At 34.7% G+C, this 27,874-nt stretch overlaps 1 protein-coding gene across 2 annotated transcripts in view; it reads left to right on the top strand.

The window, feature by feature from the left end:
- Window positions 1-18,633, top strand: part of LOC127877363 (transient receptor potential-gamma protein-like) — a 258,197-nt gene extending 239,564 nt beyond the window's left edge. The window contains exons 9-11 of one of the 2 annotated variants that reach the window (XR_008048389.1): window positions 10,534-10,575; window positions 11,105-12,376; window positions 12,541-18,633. Coding sequence is in view for 1 of the 2 variants with exons in the window: in XM_052423114.1 (XP_052279074.1) it covers window positions 10,534-10,575; window positions 11,105-11,380 (318 nt within the window). In the remaining variant the exon portion in view is untranslated. Of the gene's footprint in view, window positions 1-10,533; window positions 10,576-11,104 lie in introns of both variants that reach the window. The other variant, XM_052423114.1, reaches the window with a different exon arrangement.
- The last annotated feature ends 9,241 nt before the right edge of the window (window positions 18,634-27,874 follow it).

The raw sequence follows: 27,874 nt of genomic DNA, 5'->3' as shown, positions 1-27,874 counted from the left end.
CGTTACGGGTATAAATTTGAGCAGTGAAAAGGAAATGGGTATTATGACATATGCAGCCAGCGCAGCTCCAGGCAAGCCTGAGTATATCTGCGCAGTCAAGTAAGGAGCTACCTTGTTGGTTCATGAAACCACAAACCTAGTGTGACTTTGTAGTGGACAGGGTTGGTCCTGACCAGATTGCGCGATACCAAAGTTAGTGTTACATGATTTTTCTAATTGGCTGCTATATTTGGGTTCTGTTTAGTCTCAGATAGTATATATGTTGTTTTACATTATGAAAATTTTGTTCATCCTCATTTTGTTTTATGTAATTACCATCAATACCTTTCCTTATTTCTTTGTAGAAGATTAATATATTCTGGTATATAGCTATTGTACCCCCTTTCAAGAAGTAGGGTCATGTTCACCCCTGTTTGTTGGTCAGTGCATCCCTGTTTTCGGCATGTTATCTAGAGAGCACTTTGACCTACATTAATTCTAATTGGCACAATGGGTTACTTAGGAGTAAAAAAAGATGTCAAGCAATTTTGAGGTCAACAGGTCAAAGTCACAGAGGCTTGTGAAATGTAAACTGGTTTCTGCATGGAAATGTTTTGTTTCCTCTTAAACGCTAGAGAGGGCTTTGACCTTTGAATTTTTCGGCGTAGCTGTTTAACGTCCCTTTTGACCTTACCTGACCTTTGTAAGTGTCCAATAAAATTCAAATAAAATTTCCCGCGGCTAGACACGAATGAATAAACTTCATTTATGACACTGTCTTACTGCGTGTTCAGCATGAAACAATTTTATCTCTATGAAAAGGCTTGATAGATAGAACAGTTTTACACTCAATTCTTGACATCAATACAGTTTGTTCGTGCACCTTTTATTTTCAGAGGATTGCCAGCGCCAGAGCGTTTGTACTTAAAGGCTATGTTCTCATATTTAGTAATTACTTCCATATTGCTGTCTGTGTACTAGTATATTTAAGTTCATAAAAGTATCGTTTTTCCCTATCCTGATATTCGATTTTGCCAAACCATTTTAAATTGTTTTCGAAATTGAACATTAAACATGTAAAAGTATAAAGTTTTAAACAAGCCGTCGTTGCAGCAGTGGAAGCGTGGCCTCACTTTTATGTATTGCATTCCAAACCGCAAGGTATCAGGGTCAGCTCGCGGCCAGTAAAATAATCGTTATATAATATAGACGCTATCGCGTGAACTAGGTGTATACTGGAATTTTCTTTAGACCAGAAATACGTTAAATGAAGATATTCAGGGATATAATTATGGTATGTCAAAAATAGATTCTTAATGTGTTTTCAACAATACCGTGATAAATATTATTTTTGATTAATTTAACAAAAATTATTCCACAATATTGACTAATGTATTAAGCATGAGCGCGATGATTCTCGATACTGTTTATAATCGAAACTAATAGCAATGCACGACAAACCGCTAAAACAGGTTTGTTTGAAAAACATGCGTATAAATATTTAAAATATGTGCGGATACTTCGCCTGTGGCCGGTTGACTCATATGTTTTAATTTCACTTCCATTATTCTTTTGGTTTTCTGTTTTGTATCTATATACTAAGGTTTATGACCAGCAATATGATATAATGTAAAATAAGCCGCGAAAATTCCGCATAACATCCCGTACTGCGTGTGATGCAGCTAATAACTGCAGAGAAAAAGACATTCGCTATCTTTGATCTCATTCATTGAACTCTTTTCACCAACTACCAACCACAATCAACGCCGTATATCTTTTTAAAAGATATTTATTGTAGTTAATATTCTGCTTAGTTAGGAAGATCTCTTTTGACTTTGAAAGCTGCAGTCTGCAGAAGTAATGTTTAAAAGATATAATTATTATACAGAGGTAGGGGGGGGGGCATGCATGTATTACAGATAATCTCTTGTTTTTTATCATTTTGTGTTTATCGTATATATATTTGTTCTAAAATGTATATGCTTTAAGTTGCTTCGTATGTTTGAAGTTAGAATGGTTGCAATTTTATAAAGTAAGAATAGGTAACCTTATTAATTCTTCTTTTTGATAATTATTGAAAGACCTGATGCATTATGGTGTTGCTTTTTTTTCAGCAAATGAGATTCTTTAAAGTAAGACTGTCCCATTATTAAATTTGTATATGATTTGTTGTAATGGAATGATTAATTTTGTTGTTTTGTTGCTAATTTATTCAGCCCTTCACACTTCAAAGAAGTGGGGATCTAATGCTTTGCACATGTCTGTTTGTCAGTGGTTTGGATTGTCCTTTTGTCTGTAGAGAATTTTTGCCACAGTATATCTGAGAATGATTTGACCTTCAATCATTCAATTGTGTATGTTTGTTACTTTGAAGAAAGGCAGGCACTTATCCATATTGGGTTCAACTGATGTAACAATGATATAGGTCACAGGGGCTTGTAGAAGTAAAACTTGTTTCCCTACAATTTCAAGAGAAGGTTTAGACTAACCATCATCCAAATGTGTTGGTTGGAGAAAAGGAACCTGCCTTTTTATTTTGCAGCCAATAGATGAAAATTTTAGGTAACAAAGTCTCATAACATGTAATTCATAACTGCACTTTATCTCAAGAATGATTTGACCACCCATTATCCCAGCAGGCATGCTGGTTACATGGCTAAAAAAAGACATCTAACAAGGTCCACATCTCAAATATCAAGTCACAGGAGCTTGTATTTTTTCCAAAGATCAATTTGTAACCAAAAGATATCAAGTGATTTTTTAAACCTGCAATAATAAGTTAGTACTCAGGTTAATTGAATTGAATGGAAGGTGTGTGTTTTCGGCCTAGCTGTTTAACCCACTTTTTCTGACCTTAGCTGACCTTTGTTAATGCCGGTATGCATGAAACTTTTCGAAATGAAAAACATGCAATCTACCAACTGTTTTCACATTTATATTAATAGGTAATTCAATTGACTTTCTATTTTTGTGAAATTAAGTATGAAAAGAGATACTAGTCAGTGCCTTTTGCAACAATGTTAACTGCGTGTTCAGCATGAAATAATTTGATCTCTAATGAAAAGGCTTGAGGGATAGAACAGTTTCACACTTAACTCTGACATAAATACAGTTTCTGTGTGCCCCTTTATATTTAGAAGATTGTCAGCACAAATGCTTTTGTACTTTAAGGCTGTGTTCTCATATTCAGTATTGCATTTTGTGGACTAGTATAGAAGAAGAAGAGGGGGTATATTGTTTGCACATGTCTGTCGGTCTGTCCACCAGATGGTTTCCGGATGATAACTCAAGAATTCTTACGCCTAGGATCATGAAACTTCATAGGTTCATTGATCATGACTGGCAGATGAACCCTTTTGATTTTCAGGTCACTAGGTCAAAGGTCAAGGTCACAGTGACTCGAAATAGTAAAATGATTTCCGGATGATAACTCAAGAATGCTTAGGCCTAGGATCATGAAACTTCATAGATACATTGATCATGACTGGCAGATGACCCCTATTGATTTTCAGGTCACTAGGTCAAAGGTCAAGGTCACAGTGACTTGAAATAGTAAAAGGTTTCGGGATGATAACTCAAGAATGCTTATGCCTGGGATCATGAAACTTCATAGGTACATTGATTATAACTGACAAATGACCCCTATTGATTTTTGGGTCAAAGGTCAAGGTCACAGTGACTTGAAACAGTAAAATGGTTTCCGGATGATAACTCAAGAATGCTTACGCCTAGGATCATGAAACTTCATAGGTTCATTGATCATGACTGGCAGATGAACCCTTTTGATGTTCAGGTCACTAGGTCAAAGGTCAAGGTCACAGTGACTCGAAACAGCAAAATGGTTTCTGGATGATAACTCAAGAATGGCTACGCCTAGGATCATGAAACTTCATAGGTTCATTGATCATGACTGGCAGATGAACCCTTTTGATTTTCAGGTCACTAGGTCAAAGGTCAAGGTCACAGTGACTCGAATCAGTAAAATGGTTTCAGGATGTTAACTCTAGAATGCTTTCCCCTAGGACCATGAAACTTCATAGGTACATTGATTATCACTGGCAGATGACCTCTATTAATTTTCAGGTCACTAGGTCAAAGGTCAAGGTCACAGTGACTTGAAATAGTAAAATGGTTTCCTGATGATAACTCAAGAATAATTAGGCCTAGGATCATGAATCTTCTTAGGTACATTGATCATGACTGGCATATGACCCCTATTTATTTTCAGGTCACTAGGTCAAAGGTCAAGGTCACAGTGACAAAAAGCGTATTCACACAATGGCTGCCACTACAACTGACAGCCCATATGGGGGCACGCATGTTTTACAATCAGCCCTTGTTTAGATCATACATGTATTGTTGTTCCCTATTCTGATTTTCAATTTTCACCAAAAATTGTTTTAATTGTATTGAAATCGACTCTTTACATCTAAAAGTATAAAGCTTTCAACAAGCCGTCATTCAAGCAGCGTAATCGTGACCTGACTTTAATGCATGGCACTCAATCCCATGAGGTAACGCGGTCAGTCAAAGAAATGTAATATAAACGCTATCACGTTAACTAGGTGAATTAAAACAGGTCTGCTCAAAGAAAGCACGTATAAATATTTCAATTATGTATGAATGATTCATGAACTTACAACTTTCATTACATTTCCATTTTTCTTGTGTGCTTCTGTTCTATACATGTACCTATAGATAGATGATCAATTATATCTAATAATGCAAAATAAGCCACGGAATCTGGCACAACACTGTAATTAATTATTGGGAGATGCAGCTAAGAAATGTGCAGAAAAAAAGGCATTCACTTTTTTTTATTTAATTGATATAGCTCTTTATCTTTCATAAATACCAACCAACGCCGTATATCTTTCTTAGAAATTTCTTGTTTAGAATTCATCCAGTTAAAATGTCAAGGTCATCAGGGCTTGTGACATGAAGACTGTTTCCACACAATATCTTCACAATGCTTTATCAAATAATTGAGCTGTGCTCTGTGAAAAGGGGGTTTAAAGCATGTGCTTTAAGTGTCGTCCAAGATTAGCCTGCATGTGCAGGTGGCACAGGCTAATCAGGGTCGACACTTTTGGCTTTTATGATATTTTTCGTTTAAAGAAAGTCTCATCTTAGCAATTCTTAGGAAAAATCAAGTTTTTGTGGAAATTGTCATCCCAGATTAGCTTGAGCAGACTGCACAGGCTAATCAGGGACGGCACTTTACGCACATGCATTTAAACCCCCTTTTCACAGAGCATGGCCCAATTTTATACATAAGTATCCTGGTTGGATGAAGGAAGAATTATGAAAGCAAAATTAAAATGTACTTTTTGAATAATTGCATGGAGGGGAGCAGGGCAAATCACAGTATTTTGCAAACGTCTGTTATTTCATACAATAATTAAATTAATATTCTGACATATTTTCCCATGTTTATAAAGAAAAGTAATGGGAATGCATAAGTTAGCAGCAAATGTAAAATAATGATGATACTTAAATTCCTGACAGTAAGAGTTCTGTTTTGTTTTGCTTTTATAGAATAGAAGAGACGTTTGGGTTATGGTAAATAAATGCATGGGACTTTATGTATTTCATTATGTATATCTTACATCTTATATAATCTCAACTCTTTTTATGTGTTGAATGTATACATATTGTTCTTTGCTGTCCATTTCTATGGAGATAATTCTTTAATATTATTGGTTAATAATAACATCATAGAATGTCAAACAATGTTTAATCAGCATGGTTGACTATTAGGTAAAATGTTGCATTTAAATCCTCCTGCATATTTGAATACTTTGTTATCCCCCGCCATAGGCAGAGGGATATTGTTTTGGCGTTGTCTGTCCGTCCATGGATAAGAGGATGGTGCTGCCAAATGGCATTGTACATCATCTGTTAATAACAAAGTTATGGCCCTTTGTATCTTGAAAAAATGCTTTTTAATATAAGCTTAGAGCTTTACCTCCATTAACACATGAGCCAGGTCCATGAAACTTGCCATAGTTGTTCTCAATCATCTGGGGGTGCTTCACATTCGACACCCATAATCCTAGGGGCGAAGGTCAAGGTCACACATTGAGGTCAAAGGGTGTTATCCATCCGTCCAGAAAAACTTTTGTGTCCAGAAGCATATTGGTGGGGGATATCAATGCAAAGAATATGCTTGTTTTCTATAAGTTCACCTGAGCACTTCATATTTATGTTAAGGGTTTGTGATTCCCGTTTGTCCATCATGCACTTAATAGGGCTCAAACAGGTCAAAAATATAATTCGGGTCAGTTTGCGATTCAAAATTAAAATACCCAAGAAAATTCAGGTCAGATTGGGCCAGTTATTAAATAACTTAACTAAAATATAACTACATACATTTTCATAACATGTTTTTGCGCATTTAATATTCAACTGTTTGTAAGGACAGAATATATAGTATGTTATTATTTCTATTAGATTTATAAAATTAACTTTAAAATGAAATGCTAAACAGCATATTTGGGAAGAATTAATACACAATGTATTTGAAATTAATGAGCAAATCTGCAAATATGTTTTTATAACATTAAAAAAAGGTTAAAATTTTGACATTATTAACATGAAATAACAATAAAAGCAAAATTAAAACATTGCTTGCTGTGAGGCAAGAGGCCAAAATAACTTTTATTGTTAGCTGTAACAGCAGTTTCAACTTTGAAGTTGATAATATTTTAATGTACAAAATTAGTTTAAAACGTCCAAATGTTTGGATTTATTATTGATAAAACTCTCATGCATGAAATTAAAAGAAATCACCATTTATAAGAATTTAAGTGGGACAAATATCATCATCTCATCATATTCATCTTCATGGGGTTATACTGAGGTAAATGTGTTATTTAAATGTTTTTGATTTATTTTTTTTGCTTTAAAAGACTTTATATTGTCTACTAAGATATTTTTCTTTAACTTTTTAAAGATAGATTTTTGTACGTTTTTTCATTTTATTTGTTCATTTCTGTGCAGCTCATGGTATCATTTCTAGTGTTATCATTCACAAAGTGTCTACTAATATGAGTTAAGGCTTTTTCTGTATCTTTGTGTACAAAGATTATTAAGAAATGATTTGAAAGTGTTGAATTAAACATTTGTAGAAGTTGATGATAAACTTTTCTTTGCAATGCAAAAACACTTCTTGCAGAAAAGCAAAACACACTGCTTTTTCTGAAAATGTGTAAACATGATTCAAAACTCTTGAAGAGAAAAATGTTGAGTACGAGTTTTTTGAGGACTTTTTTGAGGACTCAGAACAATAACAGTTTAAGAACTATTTAGTGTAACAATTTAAAACAATTCAGAAACTACAATTTTAAGGACTTTTCTTGCATTTTTACATACTTGGACAGTTCTTTAACTGAACTGTTTTGGTTTTCTTAAACAAGTATTATATAACATTTTGGAGATCATTTTTGGATTATTCTTGCACTTTTTCGTTCTTGCTCTGTACATGAACTTAGATCAAGAATAGTCGAGGAACTTTTCTAAAGTGTTCTTATTTTTTTAGCATAGGTATGGATCCTTTTGCTTTTAACAGTCTAATTTCTTTCGGTCTCAGTTGAGCACTCAAGGCCTTTGGCCTTCAGTAAGGTTATTCAAAATATAACATAAAGAAGTAATTCTGTAACTGTATGGCATTTTTTTAACATCTGAATTTTGTAATAAATGAAATATTGCATGTACATTAATAGCTTAAAATAATCTGTGGTGTCATGGCTGGCTATACATGTACATAGTGGCATTTGTAAGCTAATACAACAATTTCACAACCAACTTACCTAATGTAAGCATGATTTTTTACATGTTCAAGTATTGATTATACATTTCTATGCGCTCATTTAAAGAACCTAGTGTACATGTATTATGGGAATATCCGCTGGGGGCAGCGTTTAGAATCAAGTTGGAGCTTTATTTGTTCAGGCATAATATCTTGGCCAAGTTTCATTACCAGTCAGATCACGTAAAGCACTTCTGAATTATTGCCATTGAAATATTATAAGAATAGAAAAATTAACTTTGACCCTCTCTTATAATTTTTTTTTTAATTTGAACATCACAAAACTTTGCTTGATAATGTTTGTGGGCATAATATCTCAGCAAATTTTGATTACCAGCCAGATCAGCTTTGCAATTATGGTCCTTGAATTATAACAAAATTGGCTAAGTTTGCCTTATCTTTTAATCTAAGCCTTATGTCTTATAAATCTTATAAGGGGGGTTGCATTATCTTGGCAATATCTAGCCAGTGTTAGAATCTATATTATTTGTATCAATTCTTAAAAAAACATTTCAATCTGGGACATGTGTGTCAAAAATTTTAATCACCAAGCAGGTCATATATTAGAAGTCCCAAGGCCATGTTTGAATCTGGGTGGTGGGGGTCAATCAGGGGTAAAAAACCAGGTCAAATGTTGTGCAATTGGTGTAACTTAAACTCAGATGAGAGCTTGAGTCTTCAGGGCCAAAATTGACCTCTCAGGCTTTTTCCGCTCCATTTTGGGAATACGCCACATTGGAATTTTGGGAATTTCGCGTCGTGAAAACCCCCATTTTGGGAAAAAAATTATTCGCAAAATTGGCTCTATTGGGAAAAATTATCGCATGTAAATAGTGTTTCTTATATTTCAAAGAAGCCGTTAACTGGTAAATAACGACTATTTTGATAACTTATTATTAACATTTTACAAAGTATTATGAACATGTGAGATAAGTGCAGGTTTTTTAATCTGAATTTGGGGAAAAGGCCTGGCCTTTTTTGAGGTGAAAAAAATCGTGCGAAGCGCCGGATTTTGAGGAAAATAAGGAAAGTCTTAAATAATCATTAACATATTTTACAGTTTTTAAAACAAATTCAAGGCAATAGATGCAACACTTTCTATTTTCTACACCGGATCAGGTTAACTTATATATTAAAAGGAAAAAAAAAATTTTTTTTTTTTTTTTTTTTTTTTTTGGAATTGGGAATTTTTTTTTTCAATTGGGAAAAAAACAACCAGATTTGCATTGGGAATGGGGCCGAATTTCGGACCCGTGGCATAGGGCGGAAAAAGCCTGCCTCTTGTTTATTTTTTTGTATGCATGCACCTTAGAAAGCTGTTTCAGAAAAGGTTTGTTTATGGTTCTTCATTTGTGCAAAATGTTTACTTCATTGTTATGCAATCCCAAAATTTATTTTGGGGAGAGCATTTAGTCGCCGCTTCGTCCGTCCGTGTGTCAGTCTGTGCACAATTTTGTCCGGGCTATTTCTCAGAAACTAATGACCGGAATTCAATGAAACTTAATGGGAAGCTACACTATCGAGAGGAGATGTGCATATTATCAGCGGGTTCTGGTCGGATGATTTTTCACAGAGTTATGGCCCTTTGAAATTTTCCATTGTACATATAGTGCAATTCTTGTCCGGGCTATTTCTCAGCAACTTATTCTATTAACTGTACATATAGTGCAATTCTGAAATTTTCCATTAACTGTACATATAGTGCAATTCTTGTCCGGGCTATTTCTCAGCAACTAATGACCGGAATTCAATGAAACTTTACGGGAAGCTTCACTATCAAGAGGAGATGTGCATATTATCAGCAGGTTCTGGTCGGATGATTTTTCACAGAGTTATGGCCCATTGAAATTTTCCATTAACTGTACATATAGTGCAATTCTTGTCCAGGCTATTTCTCAGCAACTAATGACTGGAATTCAAAGAAACTTTATGGGAAGCTTCACTACCAAGAGGAGATGTGCATATTATCAGCCGGTTCTTGTCAGATGATTTTTGACAGAGTTATGGCCCTTTGAAATTTTCCATTGTACATATAGTGCAATTCTTGTCCGGGCTATTTCTCCCAAACTACTGACTGGAATTCAATGACGCTTTATTGGAAGCTTAACTACCTTGAGGAGATGCGCATGTTATTTGTGGGTTCTGGTTAGATGATTTATTTAGAGAGTTATGGCCCTTTGAAATTTTTAAGTTGCTAAACCATCCATCGTATTATTTTGTCCAAAGTTATGCCCCTCAAGACGTTGCCTTTTATCTGTATATATAGTGCAATATTGTGACAAAAAAACACTTTGGGGAGCATCACCCGTCTCTGACGGTTTCTTGTTTACTGAAGTTTAAAATTTTGCTAAGTATTACATGTCTTTGCATAATATTACGTAAGGATAGGTATAAGCGTATTTTGACCTTAATTTACATTTATTTCCCACTTGATGACACTTATGTAGCAATGTGAAAACATGCAGGGAAAAATTAAAGACAAATTGAACAAAAATGATTACATAGCACCACTCTTTAAAGCAGAAGAAACAATTGGTCTTATCTTCTTTTTTTGATTTGCTTTAAAATGGGAGGTTAGATCAGTTAACCAAGATATGAAAAAATGCTAATGTTGGTGCTTATAAACAAGCAACATTTGTCTCTACATTTGACTTCAAAAGGCTTATTTATTTTCACTTTTGTGAAGTAGTTATACTTTTTTTGAATAAATAGTTCTTATTTAAATAAGAAATTCTATTTTTCAGAAGGTGGTTAAGAAAATAAATGAGCGAGAAATCCGATACCAGGTAAGAGATTTTGGTACTATTTATTTTGCATATGTACCCTATAGAAATCACCCAGTAGATCTGTCTTCTTGTGCGTCTTCTTAACACATTTTCATGGTCTGTTTTTGTATCTTAATTAGCTTGAACAACTTCACTGGTAGATCATTGAGGTGAAGTACAATACACAATCAACTTTTCTCTTTACCATTACTGTCAACGAGTTGTTCATTATACCAAAAATTCACTTGTGATCATAGAAAATCACATAGAAAATTAATATTTTCTAAAATCACTCATGAATTAAAATCGATACTTCACCCAATCCAACAAGTCCTCAAACATTTAAACCTTGTTTTCCCAGAGCGGGGATTAAATATACAATATTAAAGTATTTTGCAGGCTGAAATTCGGGACTTGATCAAGCAATACATGATGGCCAAGCAACGCAAGCCAAGACTTGATTTGCATCACAAAATACTATTTTATTAGGAAAATATGTATATTGATATGTCTGTCCTAATATTTTAACAGGTCACTTAATATTTTGAAGGCTGTAATGCGGGACCTGATCAAGCGTTACGTGATGGCCAAACAGCGCAGTCCGCAGAGAGGGGAGGGTGTGACAGAGGACGATGTGAACGAATTAAAGCAGGACATCTCCTCCTTCAGATACGAGCTTCTCGAAATCCTCCGCAATAACGGCATGAAAACGCCCAACATCAACGCTGGGAAGCCGTCTAGTAAGAAGAACCTTCTACGATACTGGAAACATTTTGATAATAGCGAGAGCTTTGAAAGCCTTAACAGTAGTGGTGACCACACGTAGTGATCAGTGATTTTTTTGTTTGTTGTTCCCCAAGCTTGTAATTTCAAGCAATCCCCATTGTTGGTTTGCATGTAGAAGTTCACATACATGTTTAGTCTTTAATTGGAATATAATGGAGCAACTTTGAACAAGACCAGACAATATCTTAATGAACAATTTATATTTAAACAGGTAATGATGTAGATTTTTTCATGAATTGTTTTTTGAAAGAAATAACAGAACAAAAACAAAAATTAAATGCATAATGCTTTAAACAAGATACCATGCTTTAAGTGTTTTATTGGTCTGTTGTAAGACGAATGTCTAGTCCCTCTGTTGTTCTGTGAACACGTTAAATGTGTTGTTGCGTAGATCTGTAGAAGAACATTGTTGAATTTGTTCTTGATATTTATTGAATTTTTGGACAAGTTTTATCACTGTGCGATGTTGTATATATTCCCCTGAGGACAAATGTGTGAGCAAACTTCATTGGTGTGTTACTCTGATTTGCGATCTCGTTTAATACCCAATGAAGACATTAATTCTGTGAAAAGCAAGCAAGAAGTGATAAAATAATGGACACATTTCAGAATATGGTTAAGTCTTTCATTATCAATAGCATGCAACCATGCAACAATACATTATTAGGCAATATAACTATAAATCAATATGTAACAAAAACTGAAGTTAGGAATTTCATTGTAAAGACTCTTTATCATTTCTGGCTGTATGCAGTTCTATTCTGAAATCCTGTTAAGTAGTATTCAAATTATGATTGACATCCAAAGAAATTTATTCATTTTTAGCTCACCTGTCACGAAGTGACATGGTGAGCTTATGTGACCGTGTGATGTCCGGCATCCATTGTGTGTGCGTCCGTCAACAATTTACTTGTGTAGACAGTAGAGGTCACAGTTTTCATCCAATCTTAATGAACTTTGGTCATAATGTTTATCTTGATAAAATCTGGGTTGGGATTGTATTTGGGTCATCTGGGGTCAAAAACTAGGTCACTAGGTCAAAAACTAGGTCACTAGGTCAAATAATAGAAAAACCTTGTATAGACAATAGAGGTCACAGTTTTCATCCAATCTTTATGAAATTTGGTCAGAATGTTTATCTTGATGAAATCTGGGTTGGGATTGTATTTGAGTCATCTGGGGTCAAAACTAGGTCACTAGGTCAAATAATAGAAAAACCTTGTGTAGACAAAAGAGGTCACAGTTTTCATCCAATCTTTATAAAATTTGATCAGAATGTTTATCTTGATGAAATCTGGGTTGGGATTGTATTTGGGTCACCTGGGGTCAAAAACTAGGTCACTAGGTCAAATAATAGAAAAACCTTGTGTAGACAATAGAGGTCACAGTTTTCATCTAATCTTTATAAAATTTGGTTAGAATGTTTATCTTGATGAAATCTGGGTTGGGATTGTATTTGGTTAGTCAGGTGAGCGATTCAGGGCCATCATGGCCCTCTTGTTTTGTTGTTGTATTCTATATGTAGAATGATTTTAACCACCCAAATCCATATCAAATCTGATGATATTCTGCCTGTTTAACGATTGAAACATATTCCCCATGCCAGTTCTTTGTATGCCCCAACCAAGTGGGAGGCATTAATCATTGCACTTGTTTCAGTCTGTGTGACTGATCATACATATGTCCTGAAACTTGTGTTTTCAATTCCTTTTCAACCCTTTACCACTTAGATACATATTTTTACTAGGGATGCAAGAGGTTACAAAAATAATTAACCGGTTAACCTTTTTCCGTAACTGGTTATTAACCAGTTAACAGAAACGCCTTAAGTAGTAAAAATGATTTAGAGTATGTAAAAAATGTCATACCGCTCGAACCGCGCAGAAGAAACAAAAGTAATTTCAAATTTAAAATCGCTTGCGTTAATAACATGCAAGATGCGTAATAAAATGTATTATACAATTTATTTTAATAATTTTGTAAATTTATGCTATATATTTCATTTACTTTTTCCTGCGTATTAAAGAACAACACAATGTTCATTTTCATGTGTTATTAGCTTATTTTTGGTTGAGCCACTAATATTTCGTTTGGTCGTATTCGCTCACAAAAATGGTGTGTTCTAAAAATAAATTGTTCATTCTGTTTTTATTTGTTAAACTCAAATTGGCTTAATATATTAATGATTTTTTCCCTTTCGATTCGACGTAAAGTGGGTCATGTGTGTTCAACGAATCCGCATCTCTTCATATTCTATAATTGCATATTTGTTGTTTGCATTTTAGCGTTTGTAGCCGAAGTAGTATCGTTTGATTTTCATTATACAATTAAAAAATGTGGGTAAAATAAAGGACACGAATGCAAATTAAATTCATTTTGAACAAAATGTAAGTTGAATATTTAATATAATCAGTTAATTTATTTAATAGCGAAGTTACTAAGTATTATGATCTCAAATACTGATAGTTACATTTGTTTGTTATCGTACCAAAGCCCGCAAATTTTAAGCAATTACACAATTACTAAATTTAACGGTTTTACTTTTTAAAATATTTTTAAATGATGTTTAATTATTTAATTAGTTAATAATTTGCTTTCTTAAATAAAACTTGCATTGGACGGTAATGGTGGAATCGTTTGACGTAAATTATCATAATGATATTCATTAATTTTTGATAAACAAACAAGACGTTAAATCGTCAAGATTTTAACTACGAATGCAATTCTTGATAAAATTGTTAGTTATAAACACGGTATTTTCGCGAGCAATCAGTGTTGAATTTTTGATTAAAAAAACATCAAAATAAGCCATCCAATGTATGGTGAGTTCAATAAACGTGTCAATTACGTCTTTGCTAATAGCTCCCACTCATCGCAGTTTGTTAGTTAAATTTTAGCGAGTCAAAAAAGAATAGTGTCAGTTATCAAAACGTACCCCCTATTTGTTATCACAAAGGTAATGATTAATTGCTTTATTACTTTGATTGTTGACACGTTATTTATTACCATCGATGGTGCTGCATGCTGTTCTAACTTGTCGCCAGCGCAAGTTGGCAGTATGTCAAGCGAAAAAAGTAAAATCGTACAAATTATTCCATGAAAAAAACATAATCAAATATTTTTCCAGGTTAAACTTTTCCCGAAAATGTAACCGATTAACTGGTCGTTTCAGTAGGTTAACCGGTTATCCTCTTGCATCCCTAATTTTTAGGCATTTGTAGTCCATTAGAAAGTTAAATTTAATTAAAGACCTCTCTTATAAAATTAAAGTTTTAAAGGCTTCAATTCCAACCCTTAGTTACTGATCAGCAGCAAACAGCATCAAATCTGAACAGACTGCGAGTCACTCATTGGAAATGAAGCCTTTCAATTTTGAATCTAGTAAGAAAAGTCTTTAATTAGATTTAACTATCTATGGGACTACAACTTTATGTGACAAAATATGTATCTACGTGGTAAAGGGTTAAGGCCCTTTGAATTTTTGTCCACTGTAGATATACATGTATTGTGGAGTTGTCTTTGTCCAAACATGGGTTGTGGGGACGAGAGTGTCTGTGACGCATTTCTAGTTTTATAATTTTTACACAATATATTTTTACTTAGAAAACATACACATTTATTCCATTTTAAATATAGATCTTTTCCATTTTACCAAGACCTTACATATATGTGTATTAGATGTGCGCTTTATATATGGTGTTTCACGCTAAACTGTGACTTCATACTGTTGTGTTTTTGTTATGCTTATTCAGCTTGTCTTCCAATGTGATCCTATATAATTATTTTAATGTGACCTAGATTTAATTAAGATATTTTATATCAATACATGTATACACTGAAGTTGTTCCACAATTAAGAAGGAGGGGCTTTTAGATGTACCCTTTTGTGTTGGTTGTGTTCCGCGTATCTCATATAGCTAATTGGGCTGAAACTTTACAAAAATATGAATCAGTATGCAAATTTAATGATCTTTATATTTTTGTATGACCTTTTAAGCAAAAAGAAGACATTTTTGAACTTCTGTTATGTGTAACTTTTTGTTGCAATTTTGCTGCAATATTAACATATTTCTCAGCATGACAAACTTGCGTTCCTGGGTAAATTGGTGCAGTTAGTTCTGACATCAGCACAATTATGGCCATGCAGTGCACAGAAAATTACATTTTTTGACATGTATTAATTGCAGGTTACTAAAAGGGATTGGAACTAAAGAAATGATACTTTTTCCAACATTAATAGTATATAAATGTATTCTGACATTAGCAGTTTTTGCCCAGTTTTTACTAATTCTGAAAGGCAATGTATAATTATGTAGTTGGAATTTTTGTTAGCTGAAATAATGTACACATTAAATAGAATTTGACATGTTAATAAGACAAAAATAATGTATGACTCAATTTAGTGTAACTTGGCCAGCATATTTATTGATAAAACTTGGTAAGATTGTAAATCTTAGCCACAGTATCGAAGCCAAGTGGGGTAAAAAAAACTATGTTATCAGAGTCAAATCCAAGGAAAAAATCTTATGATTTTGATTTCAAATAAATCATTTAATACTGAGTTTTTGTTTATATTTGGGAAATCTTACAGAAGTCTATTGATTTACTAATTTTTATTTCCTTTTTTTTAAATTTTATTTGAAAATTAATGTTATTATGCTTTTCTCTTTTTTCAAAGAAGTTATAATATCAAGTCTGTGATTTGCTTTTTTGCTTTTTGCTGTTACCTTTAGTTTTAGACATTTTAGACATTTCAGCCCGTTACCCCATCCACATTGCTATGTTAAAGCCTACGAAAACCCATGTGTTGACTTCGCACAATTTTACATTAAGGTAATAGCACGTAAAAATTTCTACAAAATCACCGTATTTATAGCATGCATCTTTGTTCTTGGTTGCATCTTAAGATGAAAATTGTGTCTGAGATTTTATGGTAACATCCTGGCAAAACACCAGTTGTCTATAAAACAATATCATTCAAATTGATATATATAAATTAATGTTTTTTATTAATAAGTATAATCCAAAGATTGAATTATTCTATGGAAGGAAATAGGAACAAAATTAATTTCAGTTTAAGTTAGTACTTTTAACAAATTGTTCACTTCAAAGTCAAAGTTAAAATCTCAGTTGCAAATTTAACTGTATATTTTATTTTTTCGAAAGCACATGCATGGTTATGCATATTTATTTGACATTTGCATGTACCAGTGATCTGTATTTTATTCTTAAAAAACGATACTGTCTTGTTTGCCGTGTGCGCTTTTGTAAAATACAAATGAAATCAAGTCTGCATTGCCAAAATATGCAATTAGTGCACACTGCAGGATGCTCTTCTCCCCTTCTCAGAAACAAAGGGGGGAGAGCTTTGCACCTGTCAGTCAGTCTGTCATTTGATTGGTTTGCAAGTTCATCATCATGTTTTGAGAACACATTGACCTACAATCATGCAATATGTTAGGTTTGTACTTGGGATGACAGGACCATGTGTTTCATTTTAAAGCCTATAGGTCAAAGGTCAAGGTCATTAGGCTTTTTTTATGATTTTTTTATTAAAAAAAACATTTGATGTGATATAAAATTATAGAGAAGGCTTTTACCTACAATCATGTAAATTGGAAATTGGTAGGGTGGTTACTTTGAATAAAAGGAAAAGCCTACTTATTTTAAGGTTAATAGGTCAAGGTTACAAAAACTTGTTACAACTAATTAACTGCAATACACTATCTGGAAAAAGCTTTGAATTAAAAGCTTCTTAATGGCATGCTGGTTACTAGGGAGGAAAGACTGCCATCTGTTGATTTTGAGGTAAACATATAGGTCAAGGTCACAGGGCTTGCGTGATTTGACATTGGTTCATCAGGATATCAATACTTACTGGTACCATGAATCAAATTGTTTAACTGCACAGTATATAAGTTATGTTGTTTAGTTGTATTTTTGCTCTTTAGGAATATGTATTGAGGGTCATACATCAAAACAGCAATGTAATGTTTTTTTGTTTTTTTTTTAACATTTCAAAGTATCCCTACATAAGATTTCTTTGTTTAAACAACTATCTTAAATCAGTTTGAAAATATTATTGCCATGAAGGTATGCAAAGAAATAGATAGACAACAATAAGTGGGGGTTTATAAAAGACTTTATTGTGCATATGAAATGCTCACATATCATAAAGATTCATACATAAATGTTTTCATTCAGTTTCAGAACAACCAAGAGCACATTAATGCTTTTTAAGCCCCCAAAGGAGGGCATATAGTGATCGCACTGTCCGTCCGTCTGTCTGTCACACTTTGCGTTTAGGTTTCGAAAAATGCTCATAACTTCTATGTCGCTTCAGATAGCAATTTCATATTTGGCATGCAAATGTATATGGACAAAGCCTTTCCATACGCACACAAATTTTGACCCCTGTGACCTTGACCTTGAACTAAGGGTCAGCGTTTAGGTTTCAAAATCTGCGTTTAGGTTTCGAAAAAAGCTCATAACTTCTATGTCCCTTGAGCTATAACCTTCATATTTGGTATGCATGTGTATATGGACAAGGCCTTTCCATACACACAAAAATTTTTACCCATGTGACCTTGAACTTGAACTTAGGGTCCGCGTTTAGGTTCGAAATCTGCGTTTAAGTTTCGAAACATGCTCATAACTTCTATGTCCCTTGAGATATAACCTTCATATTTGATATGCATGATTATATGGACAAGGCCTTTTCATACGCACAATTTTTTTTACCCCTGTGACCTTTACCTTGGACTTAAGGTTTGCATTTAGGTTTTGAAATCTGCGTTAAGGTTTCGAAAAATGCTCATAACTTCTATGTCCCTTGAGATAAAGCCTTCATATTTGGTATGCATGTGTATATGGACAAGGCCTTTCCATACGCACACAAAGTTTGACCCCTGTGACCTTGACCTTGAACTTAGGGTCCGCGTTTAGGTTTCGAAATCTGCGTTTAGGTTTCAAAAAATGCTTATAACTTCAATGTCCCTTGAGATATAACCTTCATATTTGTTATGCATGTGTATATGGACAAGGCCTTTACATACACACAAAAATTTTGACCACTGTGACCAGTTGAACTTAGGGTCCGTGTTAAGGTTTTAAAATCTGCCGTTAGGTTTCGAAAAATGCTATAACTAATATCAAAGCGTTTATAGGGGGCATATGACTTGTTCATCCTATGGTGACAGCTCTTGTTTTATATGATACAAATATACTGTTTAAAGGGTTATGTTTAGTTTATCACGTTAAAAAGTATACCAAACAATAAAAATATGTGACCCTTCATATGTTTTGCTTGTTTTAGTATTTGCCTTAAGTCATATGACATACTACTAGCAGTAACAGTGATATGATACAGAGAATTTTTGCAACTTTTTACTTATGACAATCGTTTAATCTAGGCACGGAGCGTATATTCTCATCTAGAGTCCGTGATCTAGGGTTATTCTTCATTACCTTGACAATCTATACTTATTTCTGCTGAGAGTGTATGTTGGATGTTTTGTTATATATTAAAACAAAATCAACATATCTCAAAAATATTTGTATTGCATTAGTTGTTGTTGTACCTGATAGTAAATTAATTTTACTAGCATGTGCCATATGGATACTTATTTCTTGTTTTAACAATTTCTATCAAATATATAAAATCTTCATAATAACTTGCTTATTAAACCTAACAATCTGAAATGTTTAATTATTGCAGACTGAATATAACTATATTTATTGTAATTTTGGTATTGAAATGATAAAGCTATGAAATCTGGTATGCCAAACTTTGTAAAGTCACATCGACCTTAAATTCAGTCATTGCGTTCACACAAAATAAGATCATTTGAGTGTGTTGCCATGACTACAAGCACACAGAATATAAGCCCCTGGTCAATATTTAATGTAGAACAAATTAATACGAGACTAGGTATGGGTAAACCGGGCTATATATGAGCCTCGCTCTGTGAAAAGGGGGTTAAATGAATATGCGTAAAGTGTCGTCCCAGATTAGCCTGTGTAGTCCACACATGCTTATCAGGGACGACACTTTCCGCTTTTATGATATTTTTCGTTTAAAGAAAGTCTCTTATTAGCAAATATCTAGTTTAGGCGGAAAGTGTCGTCCCTGATTAGCACAGGCAAATCTGGAAAGACACTTTACACACATGCATTAAACCCGCTTTTCACAGAGCACACGGCTCATATTTTAGCTGCGCTCTTTGAAAACTGGATTTAATTAATCTGGATAAAGTTTCCTCCTGGACACTGGCACAGACTAATCTGGGGCTTTCTGCCTAGACAATGTCTTCGTTTAGAAGAGACTTTCTTTTAAAAGAACAGCTTCGTTGAAGTGAAAAGTGTTGTCCCTGATTAGCCTGAGCAGACAGCACTGGCTTATCTGAGTAGATACTTTACTCACACAGATTAAACCTTTCCAACTTAGAAGCTAACTGAAAGTGGTATGTGCAAACAGCATAAAACCAGAACAGCCTGCGAGTCACTTGCAGTCTGTTCAGGTTTTATGCTGTTTGCTGCTCATCAGTATCTAAGGGTTGGAAATGAAGCCTCTAAAAATTGAATCTAGTAAGAAAGGTCTTTAATAAAATGTAACTTTCTAAGGGACTACAAATGCGTCAAAATGCGTATCTTAGTGATAAAGAGTTAAACCATTCTTAGGGACTACCAATGCGTCAAAATACGTATCTTAGTGGTAAAGGGTTAAACCGTTTTCCAGAGCAAGGCTCACATAAATGTCTAAATGACTAATGTCTGTCGGTCGGTCGGTCGGTCCGTCCACCTGGTGGTTTCCGGAGGATAACTCAAGAACGCTTGGGCCTAGGATAATGAAACTTAATAGGAACATTGATCATGATTCACAGATGACCCCTATTGATTTTGAGGTCACTAGGTCAAAGGTCAAGGTCACTGTGACACGAAATAGTAAAATGGTTTCCGGATGATAACTCAAAAACGCTTAAGCCTAGGATCATGAAACTTGATAGGTATATTGATCATGACTCGCAGATGACCCCTATTGATTTTCAGGTCACTAGGTCAAAGGTCAAGGTCACAGTGACCCGAAATAGTAAAATGGTTTCCGAATGATAACTCAAGAATGCTTATGCTTAGGATCATGAAACTTCAAAGGTAGATTGATAATGGCTGGCAGATGACCCCTATTGATTTTCAGGTCAAAGTCACAGTGACCCGAAATAATAAAATGGTTTCCGGATGATAACTCAAGAACGCTAATGGCTACGATCATGAAACTTCATAGGTACATTGATAATTACTCGCAGATGACCCCTATCGATTTTGAGGTCACTAGGTCAAAGGTCAAGGTTATGGTGACCCGAAATAGTAAAATGGTTTCCGGATGATAACTCAAGAACGCTTATGCCTAGGATCATGAAACTTCATAGGTACATTGATCATGACTCGCAGATGATCCCTATCGATTTTGAGGTCACTAGGTCAAAGGTCAAGTTCACGGTGACCCGAAATAGTAAAATGGTTTCCGGATGATAACTGAAGAACGCTTATTCCTAGGATCATGAAACTTGATAGGTAGATTGATCATGACTTGCAGATGACCCCTATAGATTTTCAGGTCACTAGGTCAAAGGTCAAGGTCACGGTGACCCGAAATAGTAAAATGGTTTCCGGAGGATAACTCAAGAACGCTTATGGCTAGGATCATGAAACTTCATAGGTACGTTGATCATGACTGGCAGATGACCCCTATTGATTTTCAGGTCACTAGGTCAAAGGTCAAGGTCACAGTGACAAAAAACATATTCACACAATGGATGTCACTACAACGGAGAGCCCATATGGGGGGCATGCATGTTTTACAAACAGCCCTTGTTTATTTTAAAATGGGCATATATTTATAAGCAGTTTGTTTTTGACTTGCCTTCCATAAAAACACAAAACAAGTACTTAGTATTAGGTACTCTTAAAAGTGTACACTGAAATGCCGCATTTTGATATATTTTTTATTCTCCAGTCATAATAATGTGTACATGAAATGATCACAATATTTTAACCTTTGTGTCTATTAATTGTCAACACTCCTTGGAACTACAATGCTTGGAGTTTACAGTAAACAACAAAAGTAAGATGTGCAAAGCTATACTTTCTAAAAAAAATTCTTCTTAATTTATTGAGAGATATATTTTAAGTTCATTGAACTCGTTACGCATTCTTTTATACATATGTACAGGGAAAGTATCAATGTTTATTAAGAAATCACTGTTATGTTTTAAGCTTTGAGACTACAACAGGAAACTTGTGTAAAGGCATGTTACAACCTACTAAATAATGGCCAGAACAAACATTTAAAACACAGTGAACTTTGATGTGTGTCAAGTTCTTTCTTACATGTCCCATGACATACCTTTTTTTATTTCCTAAATGCATTCAGCTTAGAATGCTCTTTAAGAAAATTGATGGTTATTGGGGTCACTATGTGCAAAATGTTCATTTTTATTGTTGACTAATTTAATATTTAAATAAAAGGTTTTGCATTAAATTTCATAATTACTGGAATTAGTATATTGTAACCTGGATAGCAAAAAACGATTTTTTGTATCATGACAATTGCTACTACTGGTACATAAATATCAGAAATCCAACTTTGAGTTTGACATGGACTTTTAAAGACCGTAACATAATTATGGGTTTTGAGATTGCATGGTTGACCTTTATTATTACTAAAACCTGTGCTAGTTTGTAAATATTAACTATTTAGTCTAGTATAAGCAATACTTTTCAAAACTCTTAAGATACATACCCAGGTGATGCTTAGGACCTATATATACATATATATGTATATTTTATGCTGTAAAATTCTACACAATATATTTCTGTATCTGTTCCCTACAGACCGTCGCCTTTCTCGCAGGAAGAACCAAAGAAGGTCCTTGGAATCGTTGAAAAAGTCCTTCACAGTGGGAAGCATGGGGGACCTGCTCAGTAACTCGTTGAATCCAAGTCCAGAACGACACCAAACCGCTTACGAGACTAGTGACTTCCTGCTGGGGGGCCCATCATTCAATCCACAGCCTGTTTCCAGAGGGGTTTCCAATGAAATACCTGAAACCATTCAAGAGGAGTCGGAGAGCCGCAGGGAAAGCACAGTGGATAGTCGAAGGGAGAGCCTGGACAAGCTGCGCAGGCTAAGTCTACACACCAGGCAATTTGAGACTCTCGTTGATATTGCGCAGAGTTCGGGAAGTTCAGAGGACTCAGGAAACGGTGTTTTGTCGTTGAACGATGACGGATCTTTAAATGGTCAGTCAGAGAGTTTCTACAATGAAACTGACTGTGAAAGTGCTGACGTGGACTCTGCTCAGGGTGGATTGGGCTCAACAGATGAGCAGAATGCTAGAACAATGCCAAACGGTCAGAGTAATTCTCTTGCCAATAATGCCAGCGTTCCAGTGGGGAATACCATGAACAAACGGAATTCTGGCAAAGTTAAGCCAATGAAAAGTGATAGTTTTGAGAAAGCTGTTGGCTTTTTGTTAGAAAGTACTTTGAAAAAGCAGCAGCAAGCTAGTATTAAGCGTGTCAAGTTTGATTATGTTTAAAAACTTGTGTTTGTTTATAGGTCAGTTAATTTGATTGTTGTTCGGGTCACATGTGTAAAATTTAAAGCTGTTGTTTTCAGGGTTGGCATAAAACCCAGGTTTTATAGTATTGACCGGCCTGGGCAGGTAATACTGGGAAAACCCAGGTTTTACTGGGCAATAGTGGGCAATGCTGGGTAACAAAGATATTGCAATATTGTATAACTTATACGATAATAATGAGTTTGTACATATTAAAAGAACATATCTATTAACAATTTTTAACTATTAGTTATATTGTCAACTTCTAATTCATGTGAAAACATATTCATAATTCCTTCTCATTTTCATGAAAATGGAAATTCTTTTTCTTTGTCTGTTTGGATGGGCATTACTTGGGTATCGAAGATATTACACAATTATACAACAGCACAACTTGCATAATGATAAAAATAATTTAGTACATAACGGAAAATAACCATTAATTTTAGCAATTCTATTCTATTATTTACACTGTTAACTTCTACTTCATGTGGATGCATATTAATAAATAGTCTTTTTTTCTGCAAAAAAAGTGCAATTCATTTTGTGTTTGTTTTGGATGGTTTGGATGGGCTTTACTGGGAAATAAAGATATTACACAATTATATAACTTATATAATTAATAGTCTCTATAAAAACATATCCATTAATGATTAATAATTAGAAACTATTTGTTACATTTTAACCAACTACATCATGTGGAAAGTTTGAAATCCTAATAATACTTAATTATTTTTAAATAAATGAAATTCAATTTAATGGTCTTTATGGACAATACTGGGTATAACTTGGTATCTGTGCTTTATCTGATTTACATTTTATTAACTCACATTATTTTTCTAAAAATATGATATGATATGTAACAGAATGGTATTTATGAAGGAAAATGAAAATGGATAGAGACATGAGGGATTATATATGTAATATATCTTTTTGTTATCATTCAAATAATTTAGTTGATCTCATGTTGCATTAAGACTCATGCCCCAATTTAGTGTTTTAAATTATTGACACAGTTTTGTGTCATCATTTATGACACTCACACAGTTTGTACAACTAACAATAACACTGGGCCACTTAGATAAACATTGGACCTATTTGGGCCACATAAGGGCCCTCTAACTGTTTATTAGGGGCCATCAAAGATACACAGACTAGTGCTAATTAGGGCCCTACCATAAACTGTGAAAACATGCTTTGATTGCTACAGTAAGTGACAGATTCTTAATGATAAAAAAAAATTACAACTGCATGTTTAATGAAGAAAAATAGTATTGCCCAGTGTTGCCCAGTATTGCCCACTTTCAGAGTATTGCCCGGGGCGGGAAAAACCGGCGGGTTTTCCCGGGGCAGGTTTTTCGTGCCAACCCTGGTTGTTTTGACAGCCATTGCGTGATATTTAAGCTGACTTGTTGCTGTGATATGCAAAGTTTTAATGACCCTTGCAAACTAATAGAGCCGTTCTCAGGGAAAACCGGGCTAAATGCATGTGTGTTACCGGTAAGTGTCGGTCCAGATTAGCCTACGCAGTCCACACAAATCAGGGACACCAGTTTCTCTTGTAATGGTATTTTTTGTTTAAAGAAAGTCTTTTAAATGAAAGTCCAGGCAAGGCTGGAAGTGTCATCCCTGATTTGCCTGTGCACACTTCAAAGGCTAATCTGGGATGACACTAAACACACAATTATTAACCCCAGTTTTCCCAGAACAAAGCTTAAGTTTTAACATGAACTGTGGGTAATGGTCAAAGATATAATGGTACTGAAAGTAGTGAAACATGAACTGTGGGTAATGGTCAAAGATATAATGGTACTGAAAGTAGTGAAACATGAACTGTGGGTATTGGTCAAAGATATAACGGTACTGAAAGTAGTGAAACATGAACTGTGGGTAATGGTCAAAGATATAATGGTACTGAAAGTAGTGAAACATGAACTGTGGGTAATGGTCAAAGATATAATGGTACTGAAAGTAGTGAAACATGAACTGTGGGTATTGGTCAAAGATATAACGGTACTGAAAGTAGTGAAACATGAACTGTGGGTATTGGTCAAAGATATAACGGTACTGAAAGTAGTGAAACATGAACTGTGGGTATTGGTCAAAGATATAACGGTACTGAAAGTAGTGAAACATGAACTGTGGGTATTGGTCAAAGATATAACGGTACTGAAAGTAGTGAAACATGAACTGTGGGTATTGGTCAAAGATATAACGGTACTGAAAGTAGTGAAACATGAACTGTGGGTATTGGTCAAAGATATAACGGTACTGAAAGTAGTGAAACATGAACTGTGGGTATTGGTCAAAGATATAACGGTACTGAAAGTAGTGAAACATGAACTGTGGGTAATGGTCAAAGATATAATGGTACTGAAAGTAGTGAAACATGAACTGTGGGTATTGGTCAAAGAGATAACGGTACTGAAAGTAGTGAAACATGAACTGTGGGTATTGGTCAAAGATATAACGGTACTGAGAGTAGTGAAACATGAACTGTGGGTATTGGTCAAAGATATAACGGTACTGAAGGTAGTGAAACTGTTGGTGTGCTGAAAGAAAAATGGCATAATCTGTAACCTTGGTCCAATGAATGTATCAGTATTGTTGCGTAAATATAGTCACACCTTTAAAACACCTTTTTAAATGTGTTAATGTATGTGATAATTTTATGGTAGCATCTCTCCCACACACAGTGCATTGCAGACTTTGCAAAGTAAATATGGAATCAAAATGTAAAAACATTGGTTATTTAATATCTTTAATTTTCTCAAAAAAGGTTAACTGTCTTTTCAAAACACTAAATACATATTTTTAACTAACATTAACCCTTTATTACTTAAATACGTATGTTGACGCATTTGTAGTCCCTTAGAAAGTTATATTAAATAGAAGACCTTTCTAACTAGATTCAAGTTTTTAAGGCTTCATTTCAAACCCTTAGCTACTGATGAGCAGAAAACAGCATAAAACCTAAACAGACTGTGAGTTACTCGCAGGCTGTTCTAGTTTTATACTGTTTTCACATAGCCATTTTCACTTAGTTTCAAAGTGGGAAAGGGTTAAGAAAACATCCTTATGACAAGCTTTTGTGATTGCCTTTTGTCAGCCATGTGTCGTGTGTCATCAATATTTCCTTTAGAACAATCTGGAGGATGCATATATTACCCAATCTTTATGAAACTTTTTATGTCCCCAGATCAAATGATCTGGGGTATATTGTTTTTGGCATGTCTGTCAGTCATTGTATGTGTGTTTGTGTGTCTGTCACAAACTTTAACCTATGTCATAACTTTTGCAATATTGAAGATAGCAACTTGATATCTGGCATGCATGTGTATCTCATAGAGCTGCACATTTTGAGTGGTAAAAGGTAAAGGTCATCCTTCAAGGTAAAAAAAAAAGAAAAAAAAGCGGCGCAATAGGGGACATTGTGTTTCTGACAAACACATCTCTTGTTCACAATATAAAGACCCCTGGCTACAGGGTCTTTATCTCTCCTTCAGGGTTAATTTTGGGGAGTTAATTTTGTTCTGAAGGCACTTGTCTACTCAGTATTATTTTGTTCTGAAGGCACTTGTCTACCAAGTATTTTTAGCTCACCTGAGCACAACATGCTCATGGTGAGATTTTGTGATCGCTTTTTGTCCGTTGTGCGTCATCCCTCCTCAACATTTTTCCTTGTGAACACTCTAGAGGCCACATTTATTGTCTGATCTTCATGAAATTTGGTCAGAACATTTGTCCCATTGATACCTCAACTGAGTTCAAAACTGGGTTATGCTGGGTCAAAAACTAGGTCACTAGGTCAAAAAACAGAAAAACCTTGTGACACGGTAGAAGTCACATTTGATGCCCAATCTTCATTTAACTTTGTCAAAATGTTTGTCTAAATGATGTTGGTTGAGTTCAAAAATGGTTCCGGTCCGTTGAAAAACATGGCCGCCAGGGGGCGGGGCAGTATTCTCTATATGGCTATAGAGAAACCTTGTGAACACTCTAAAAGTCACAATTTTTGCCTAATCATCATGAAACTTGGTAAAAACATTGGTTTCATTGATATCTCGAACGAGTTTGAAAATGGTCAAGATCGGTGAACAAACATGGCCGCCAGGGGTCGGGGCAGTTTTCCTTATATGGCTTTAGTAAAACTTTGTTAACACTCTATAGGCCACATTTATTGTCCAATCTTCATGAAATTTGGTCGGAAGATTGGTCTCAATGATATCTTGGATGAGTTCGAAAGTGGTTACGTTTGCTTGAAAAACATGGCTGTCAAGGGGTGGGGCATTTTTCCCTATATGGCTATATATGGCTATAGTAAAATCTTTTTAACACTCTAGAGGCCACATTTATTGTCCGATCTTCATGAAACTTGGCCAAAAGATTCACCCCAATAATATCTTGGACGAGTTCAAAAATGATGCTGGTTGGTTAAAAAACATGTCTGCCAGGGGGCGGGCCATTTTTCCTTATATGGCTATAGTAAAACCTTGTTAACACTCTAGAGGCCACATTTATTTTCCGATTTTCATGAAACTTGGTCAGAAGATTTGTCCTTATTATATCTTGGATGAGTTCGAAAATGGTTTCGGTTGCTTTAAAAACATGGCCACCAGTAGGCGGGGCATTTTTCCTGATATGGCTATATATCATGCTTTAGTAAAACCTTGTTAACTCTCTAGAGGCCTTATTGTCCGATCATCATGAAACTTGGTCAGATGATTTGTCCCAATGATATCTTGGATGAGTTCGAAAATGGTTCCGGTTGGTGGAAAAACATGGCCGCCAAGGGGGCGTGGCATTTTTCCTTATATAGATTAACCTTGTTAACACTCTAGAAGCCATATTTATTGTACGATCATCATGAAACTTTGTCAGAAGATTTGTCCCAATGATATTTTGGACAAGTTCGAA

Source organism: Dreissena polymorpha, chromosome 4 (genome assembly GCF_020536995.1).
Source record: "Dreissena polymorpha isolate Duluth1 chromosome 4, UMN_Dpol_1.0, whole genome shotgun sequence".
NCBI classification, from domain to species: Eukaryota; Metazoa; Mollusca; class Bivalvia; order Myida; family Dreissenidae; genus Dreissena; species Dreissena polymorpha.
The sequence above is the reverse complement of the archived record's forward strand: the minus strand, read 5'-3'. Positions and strand labels throughout refer to the sequence as shown.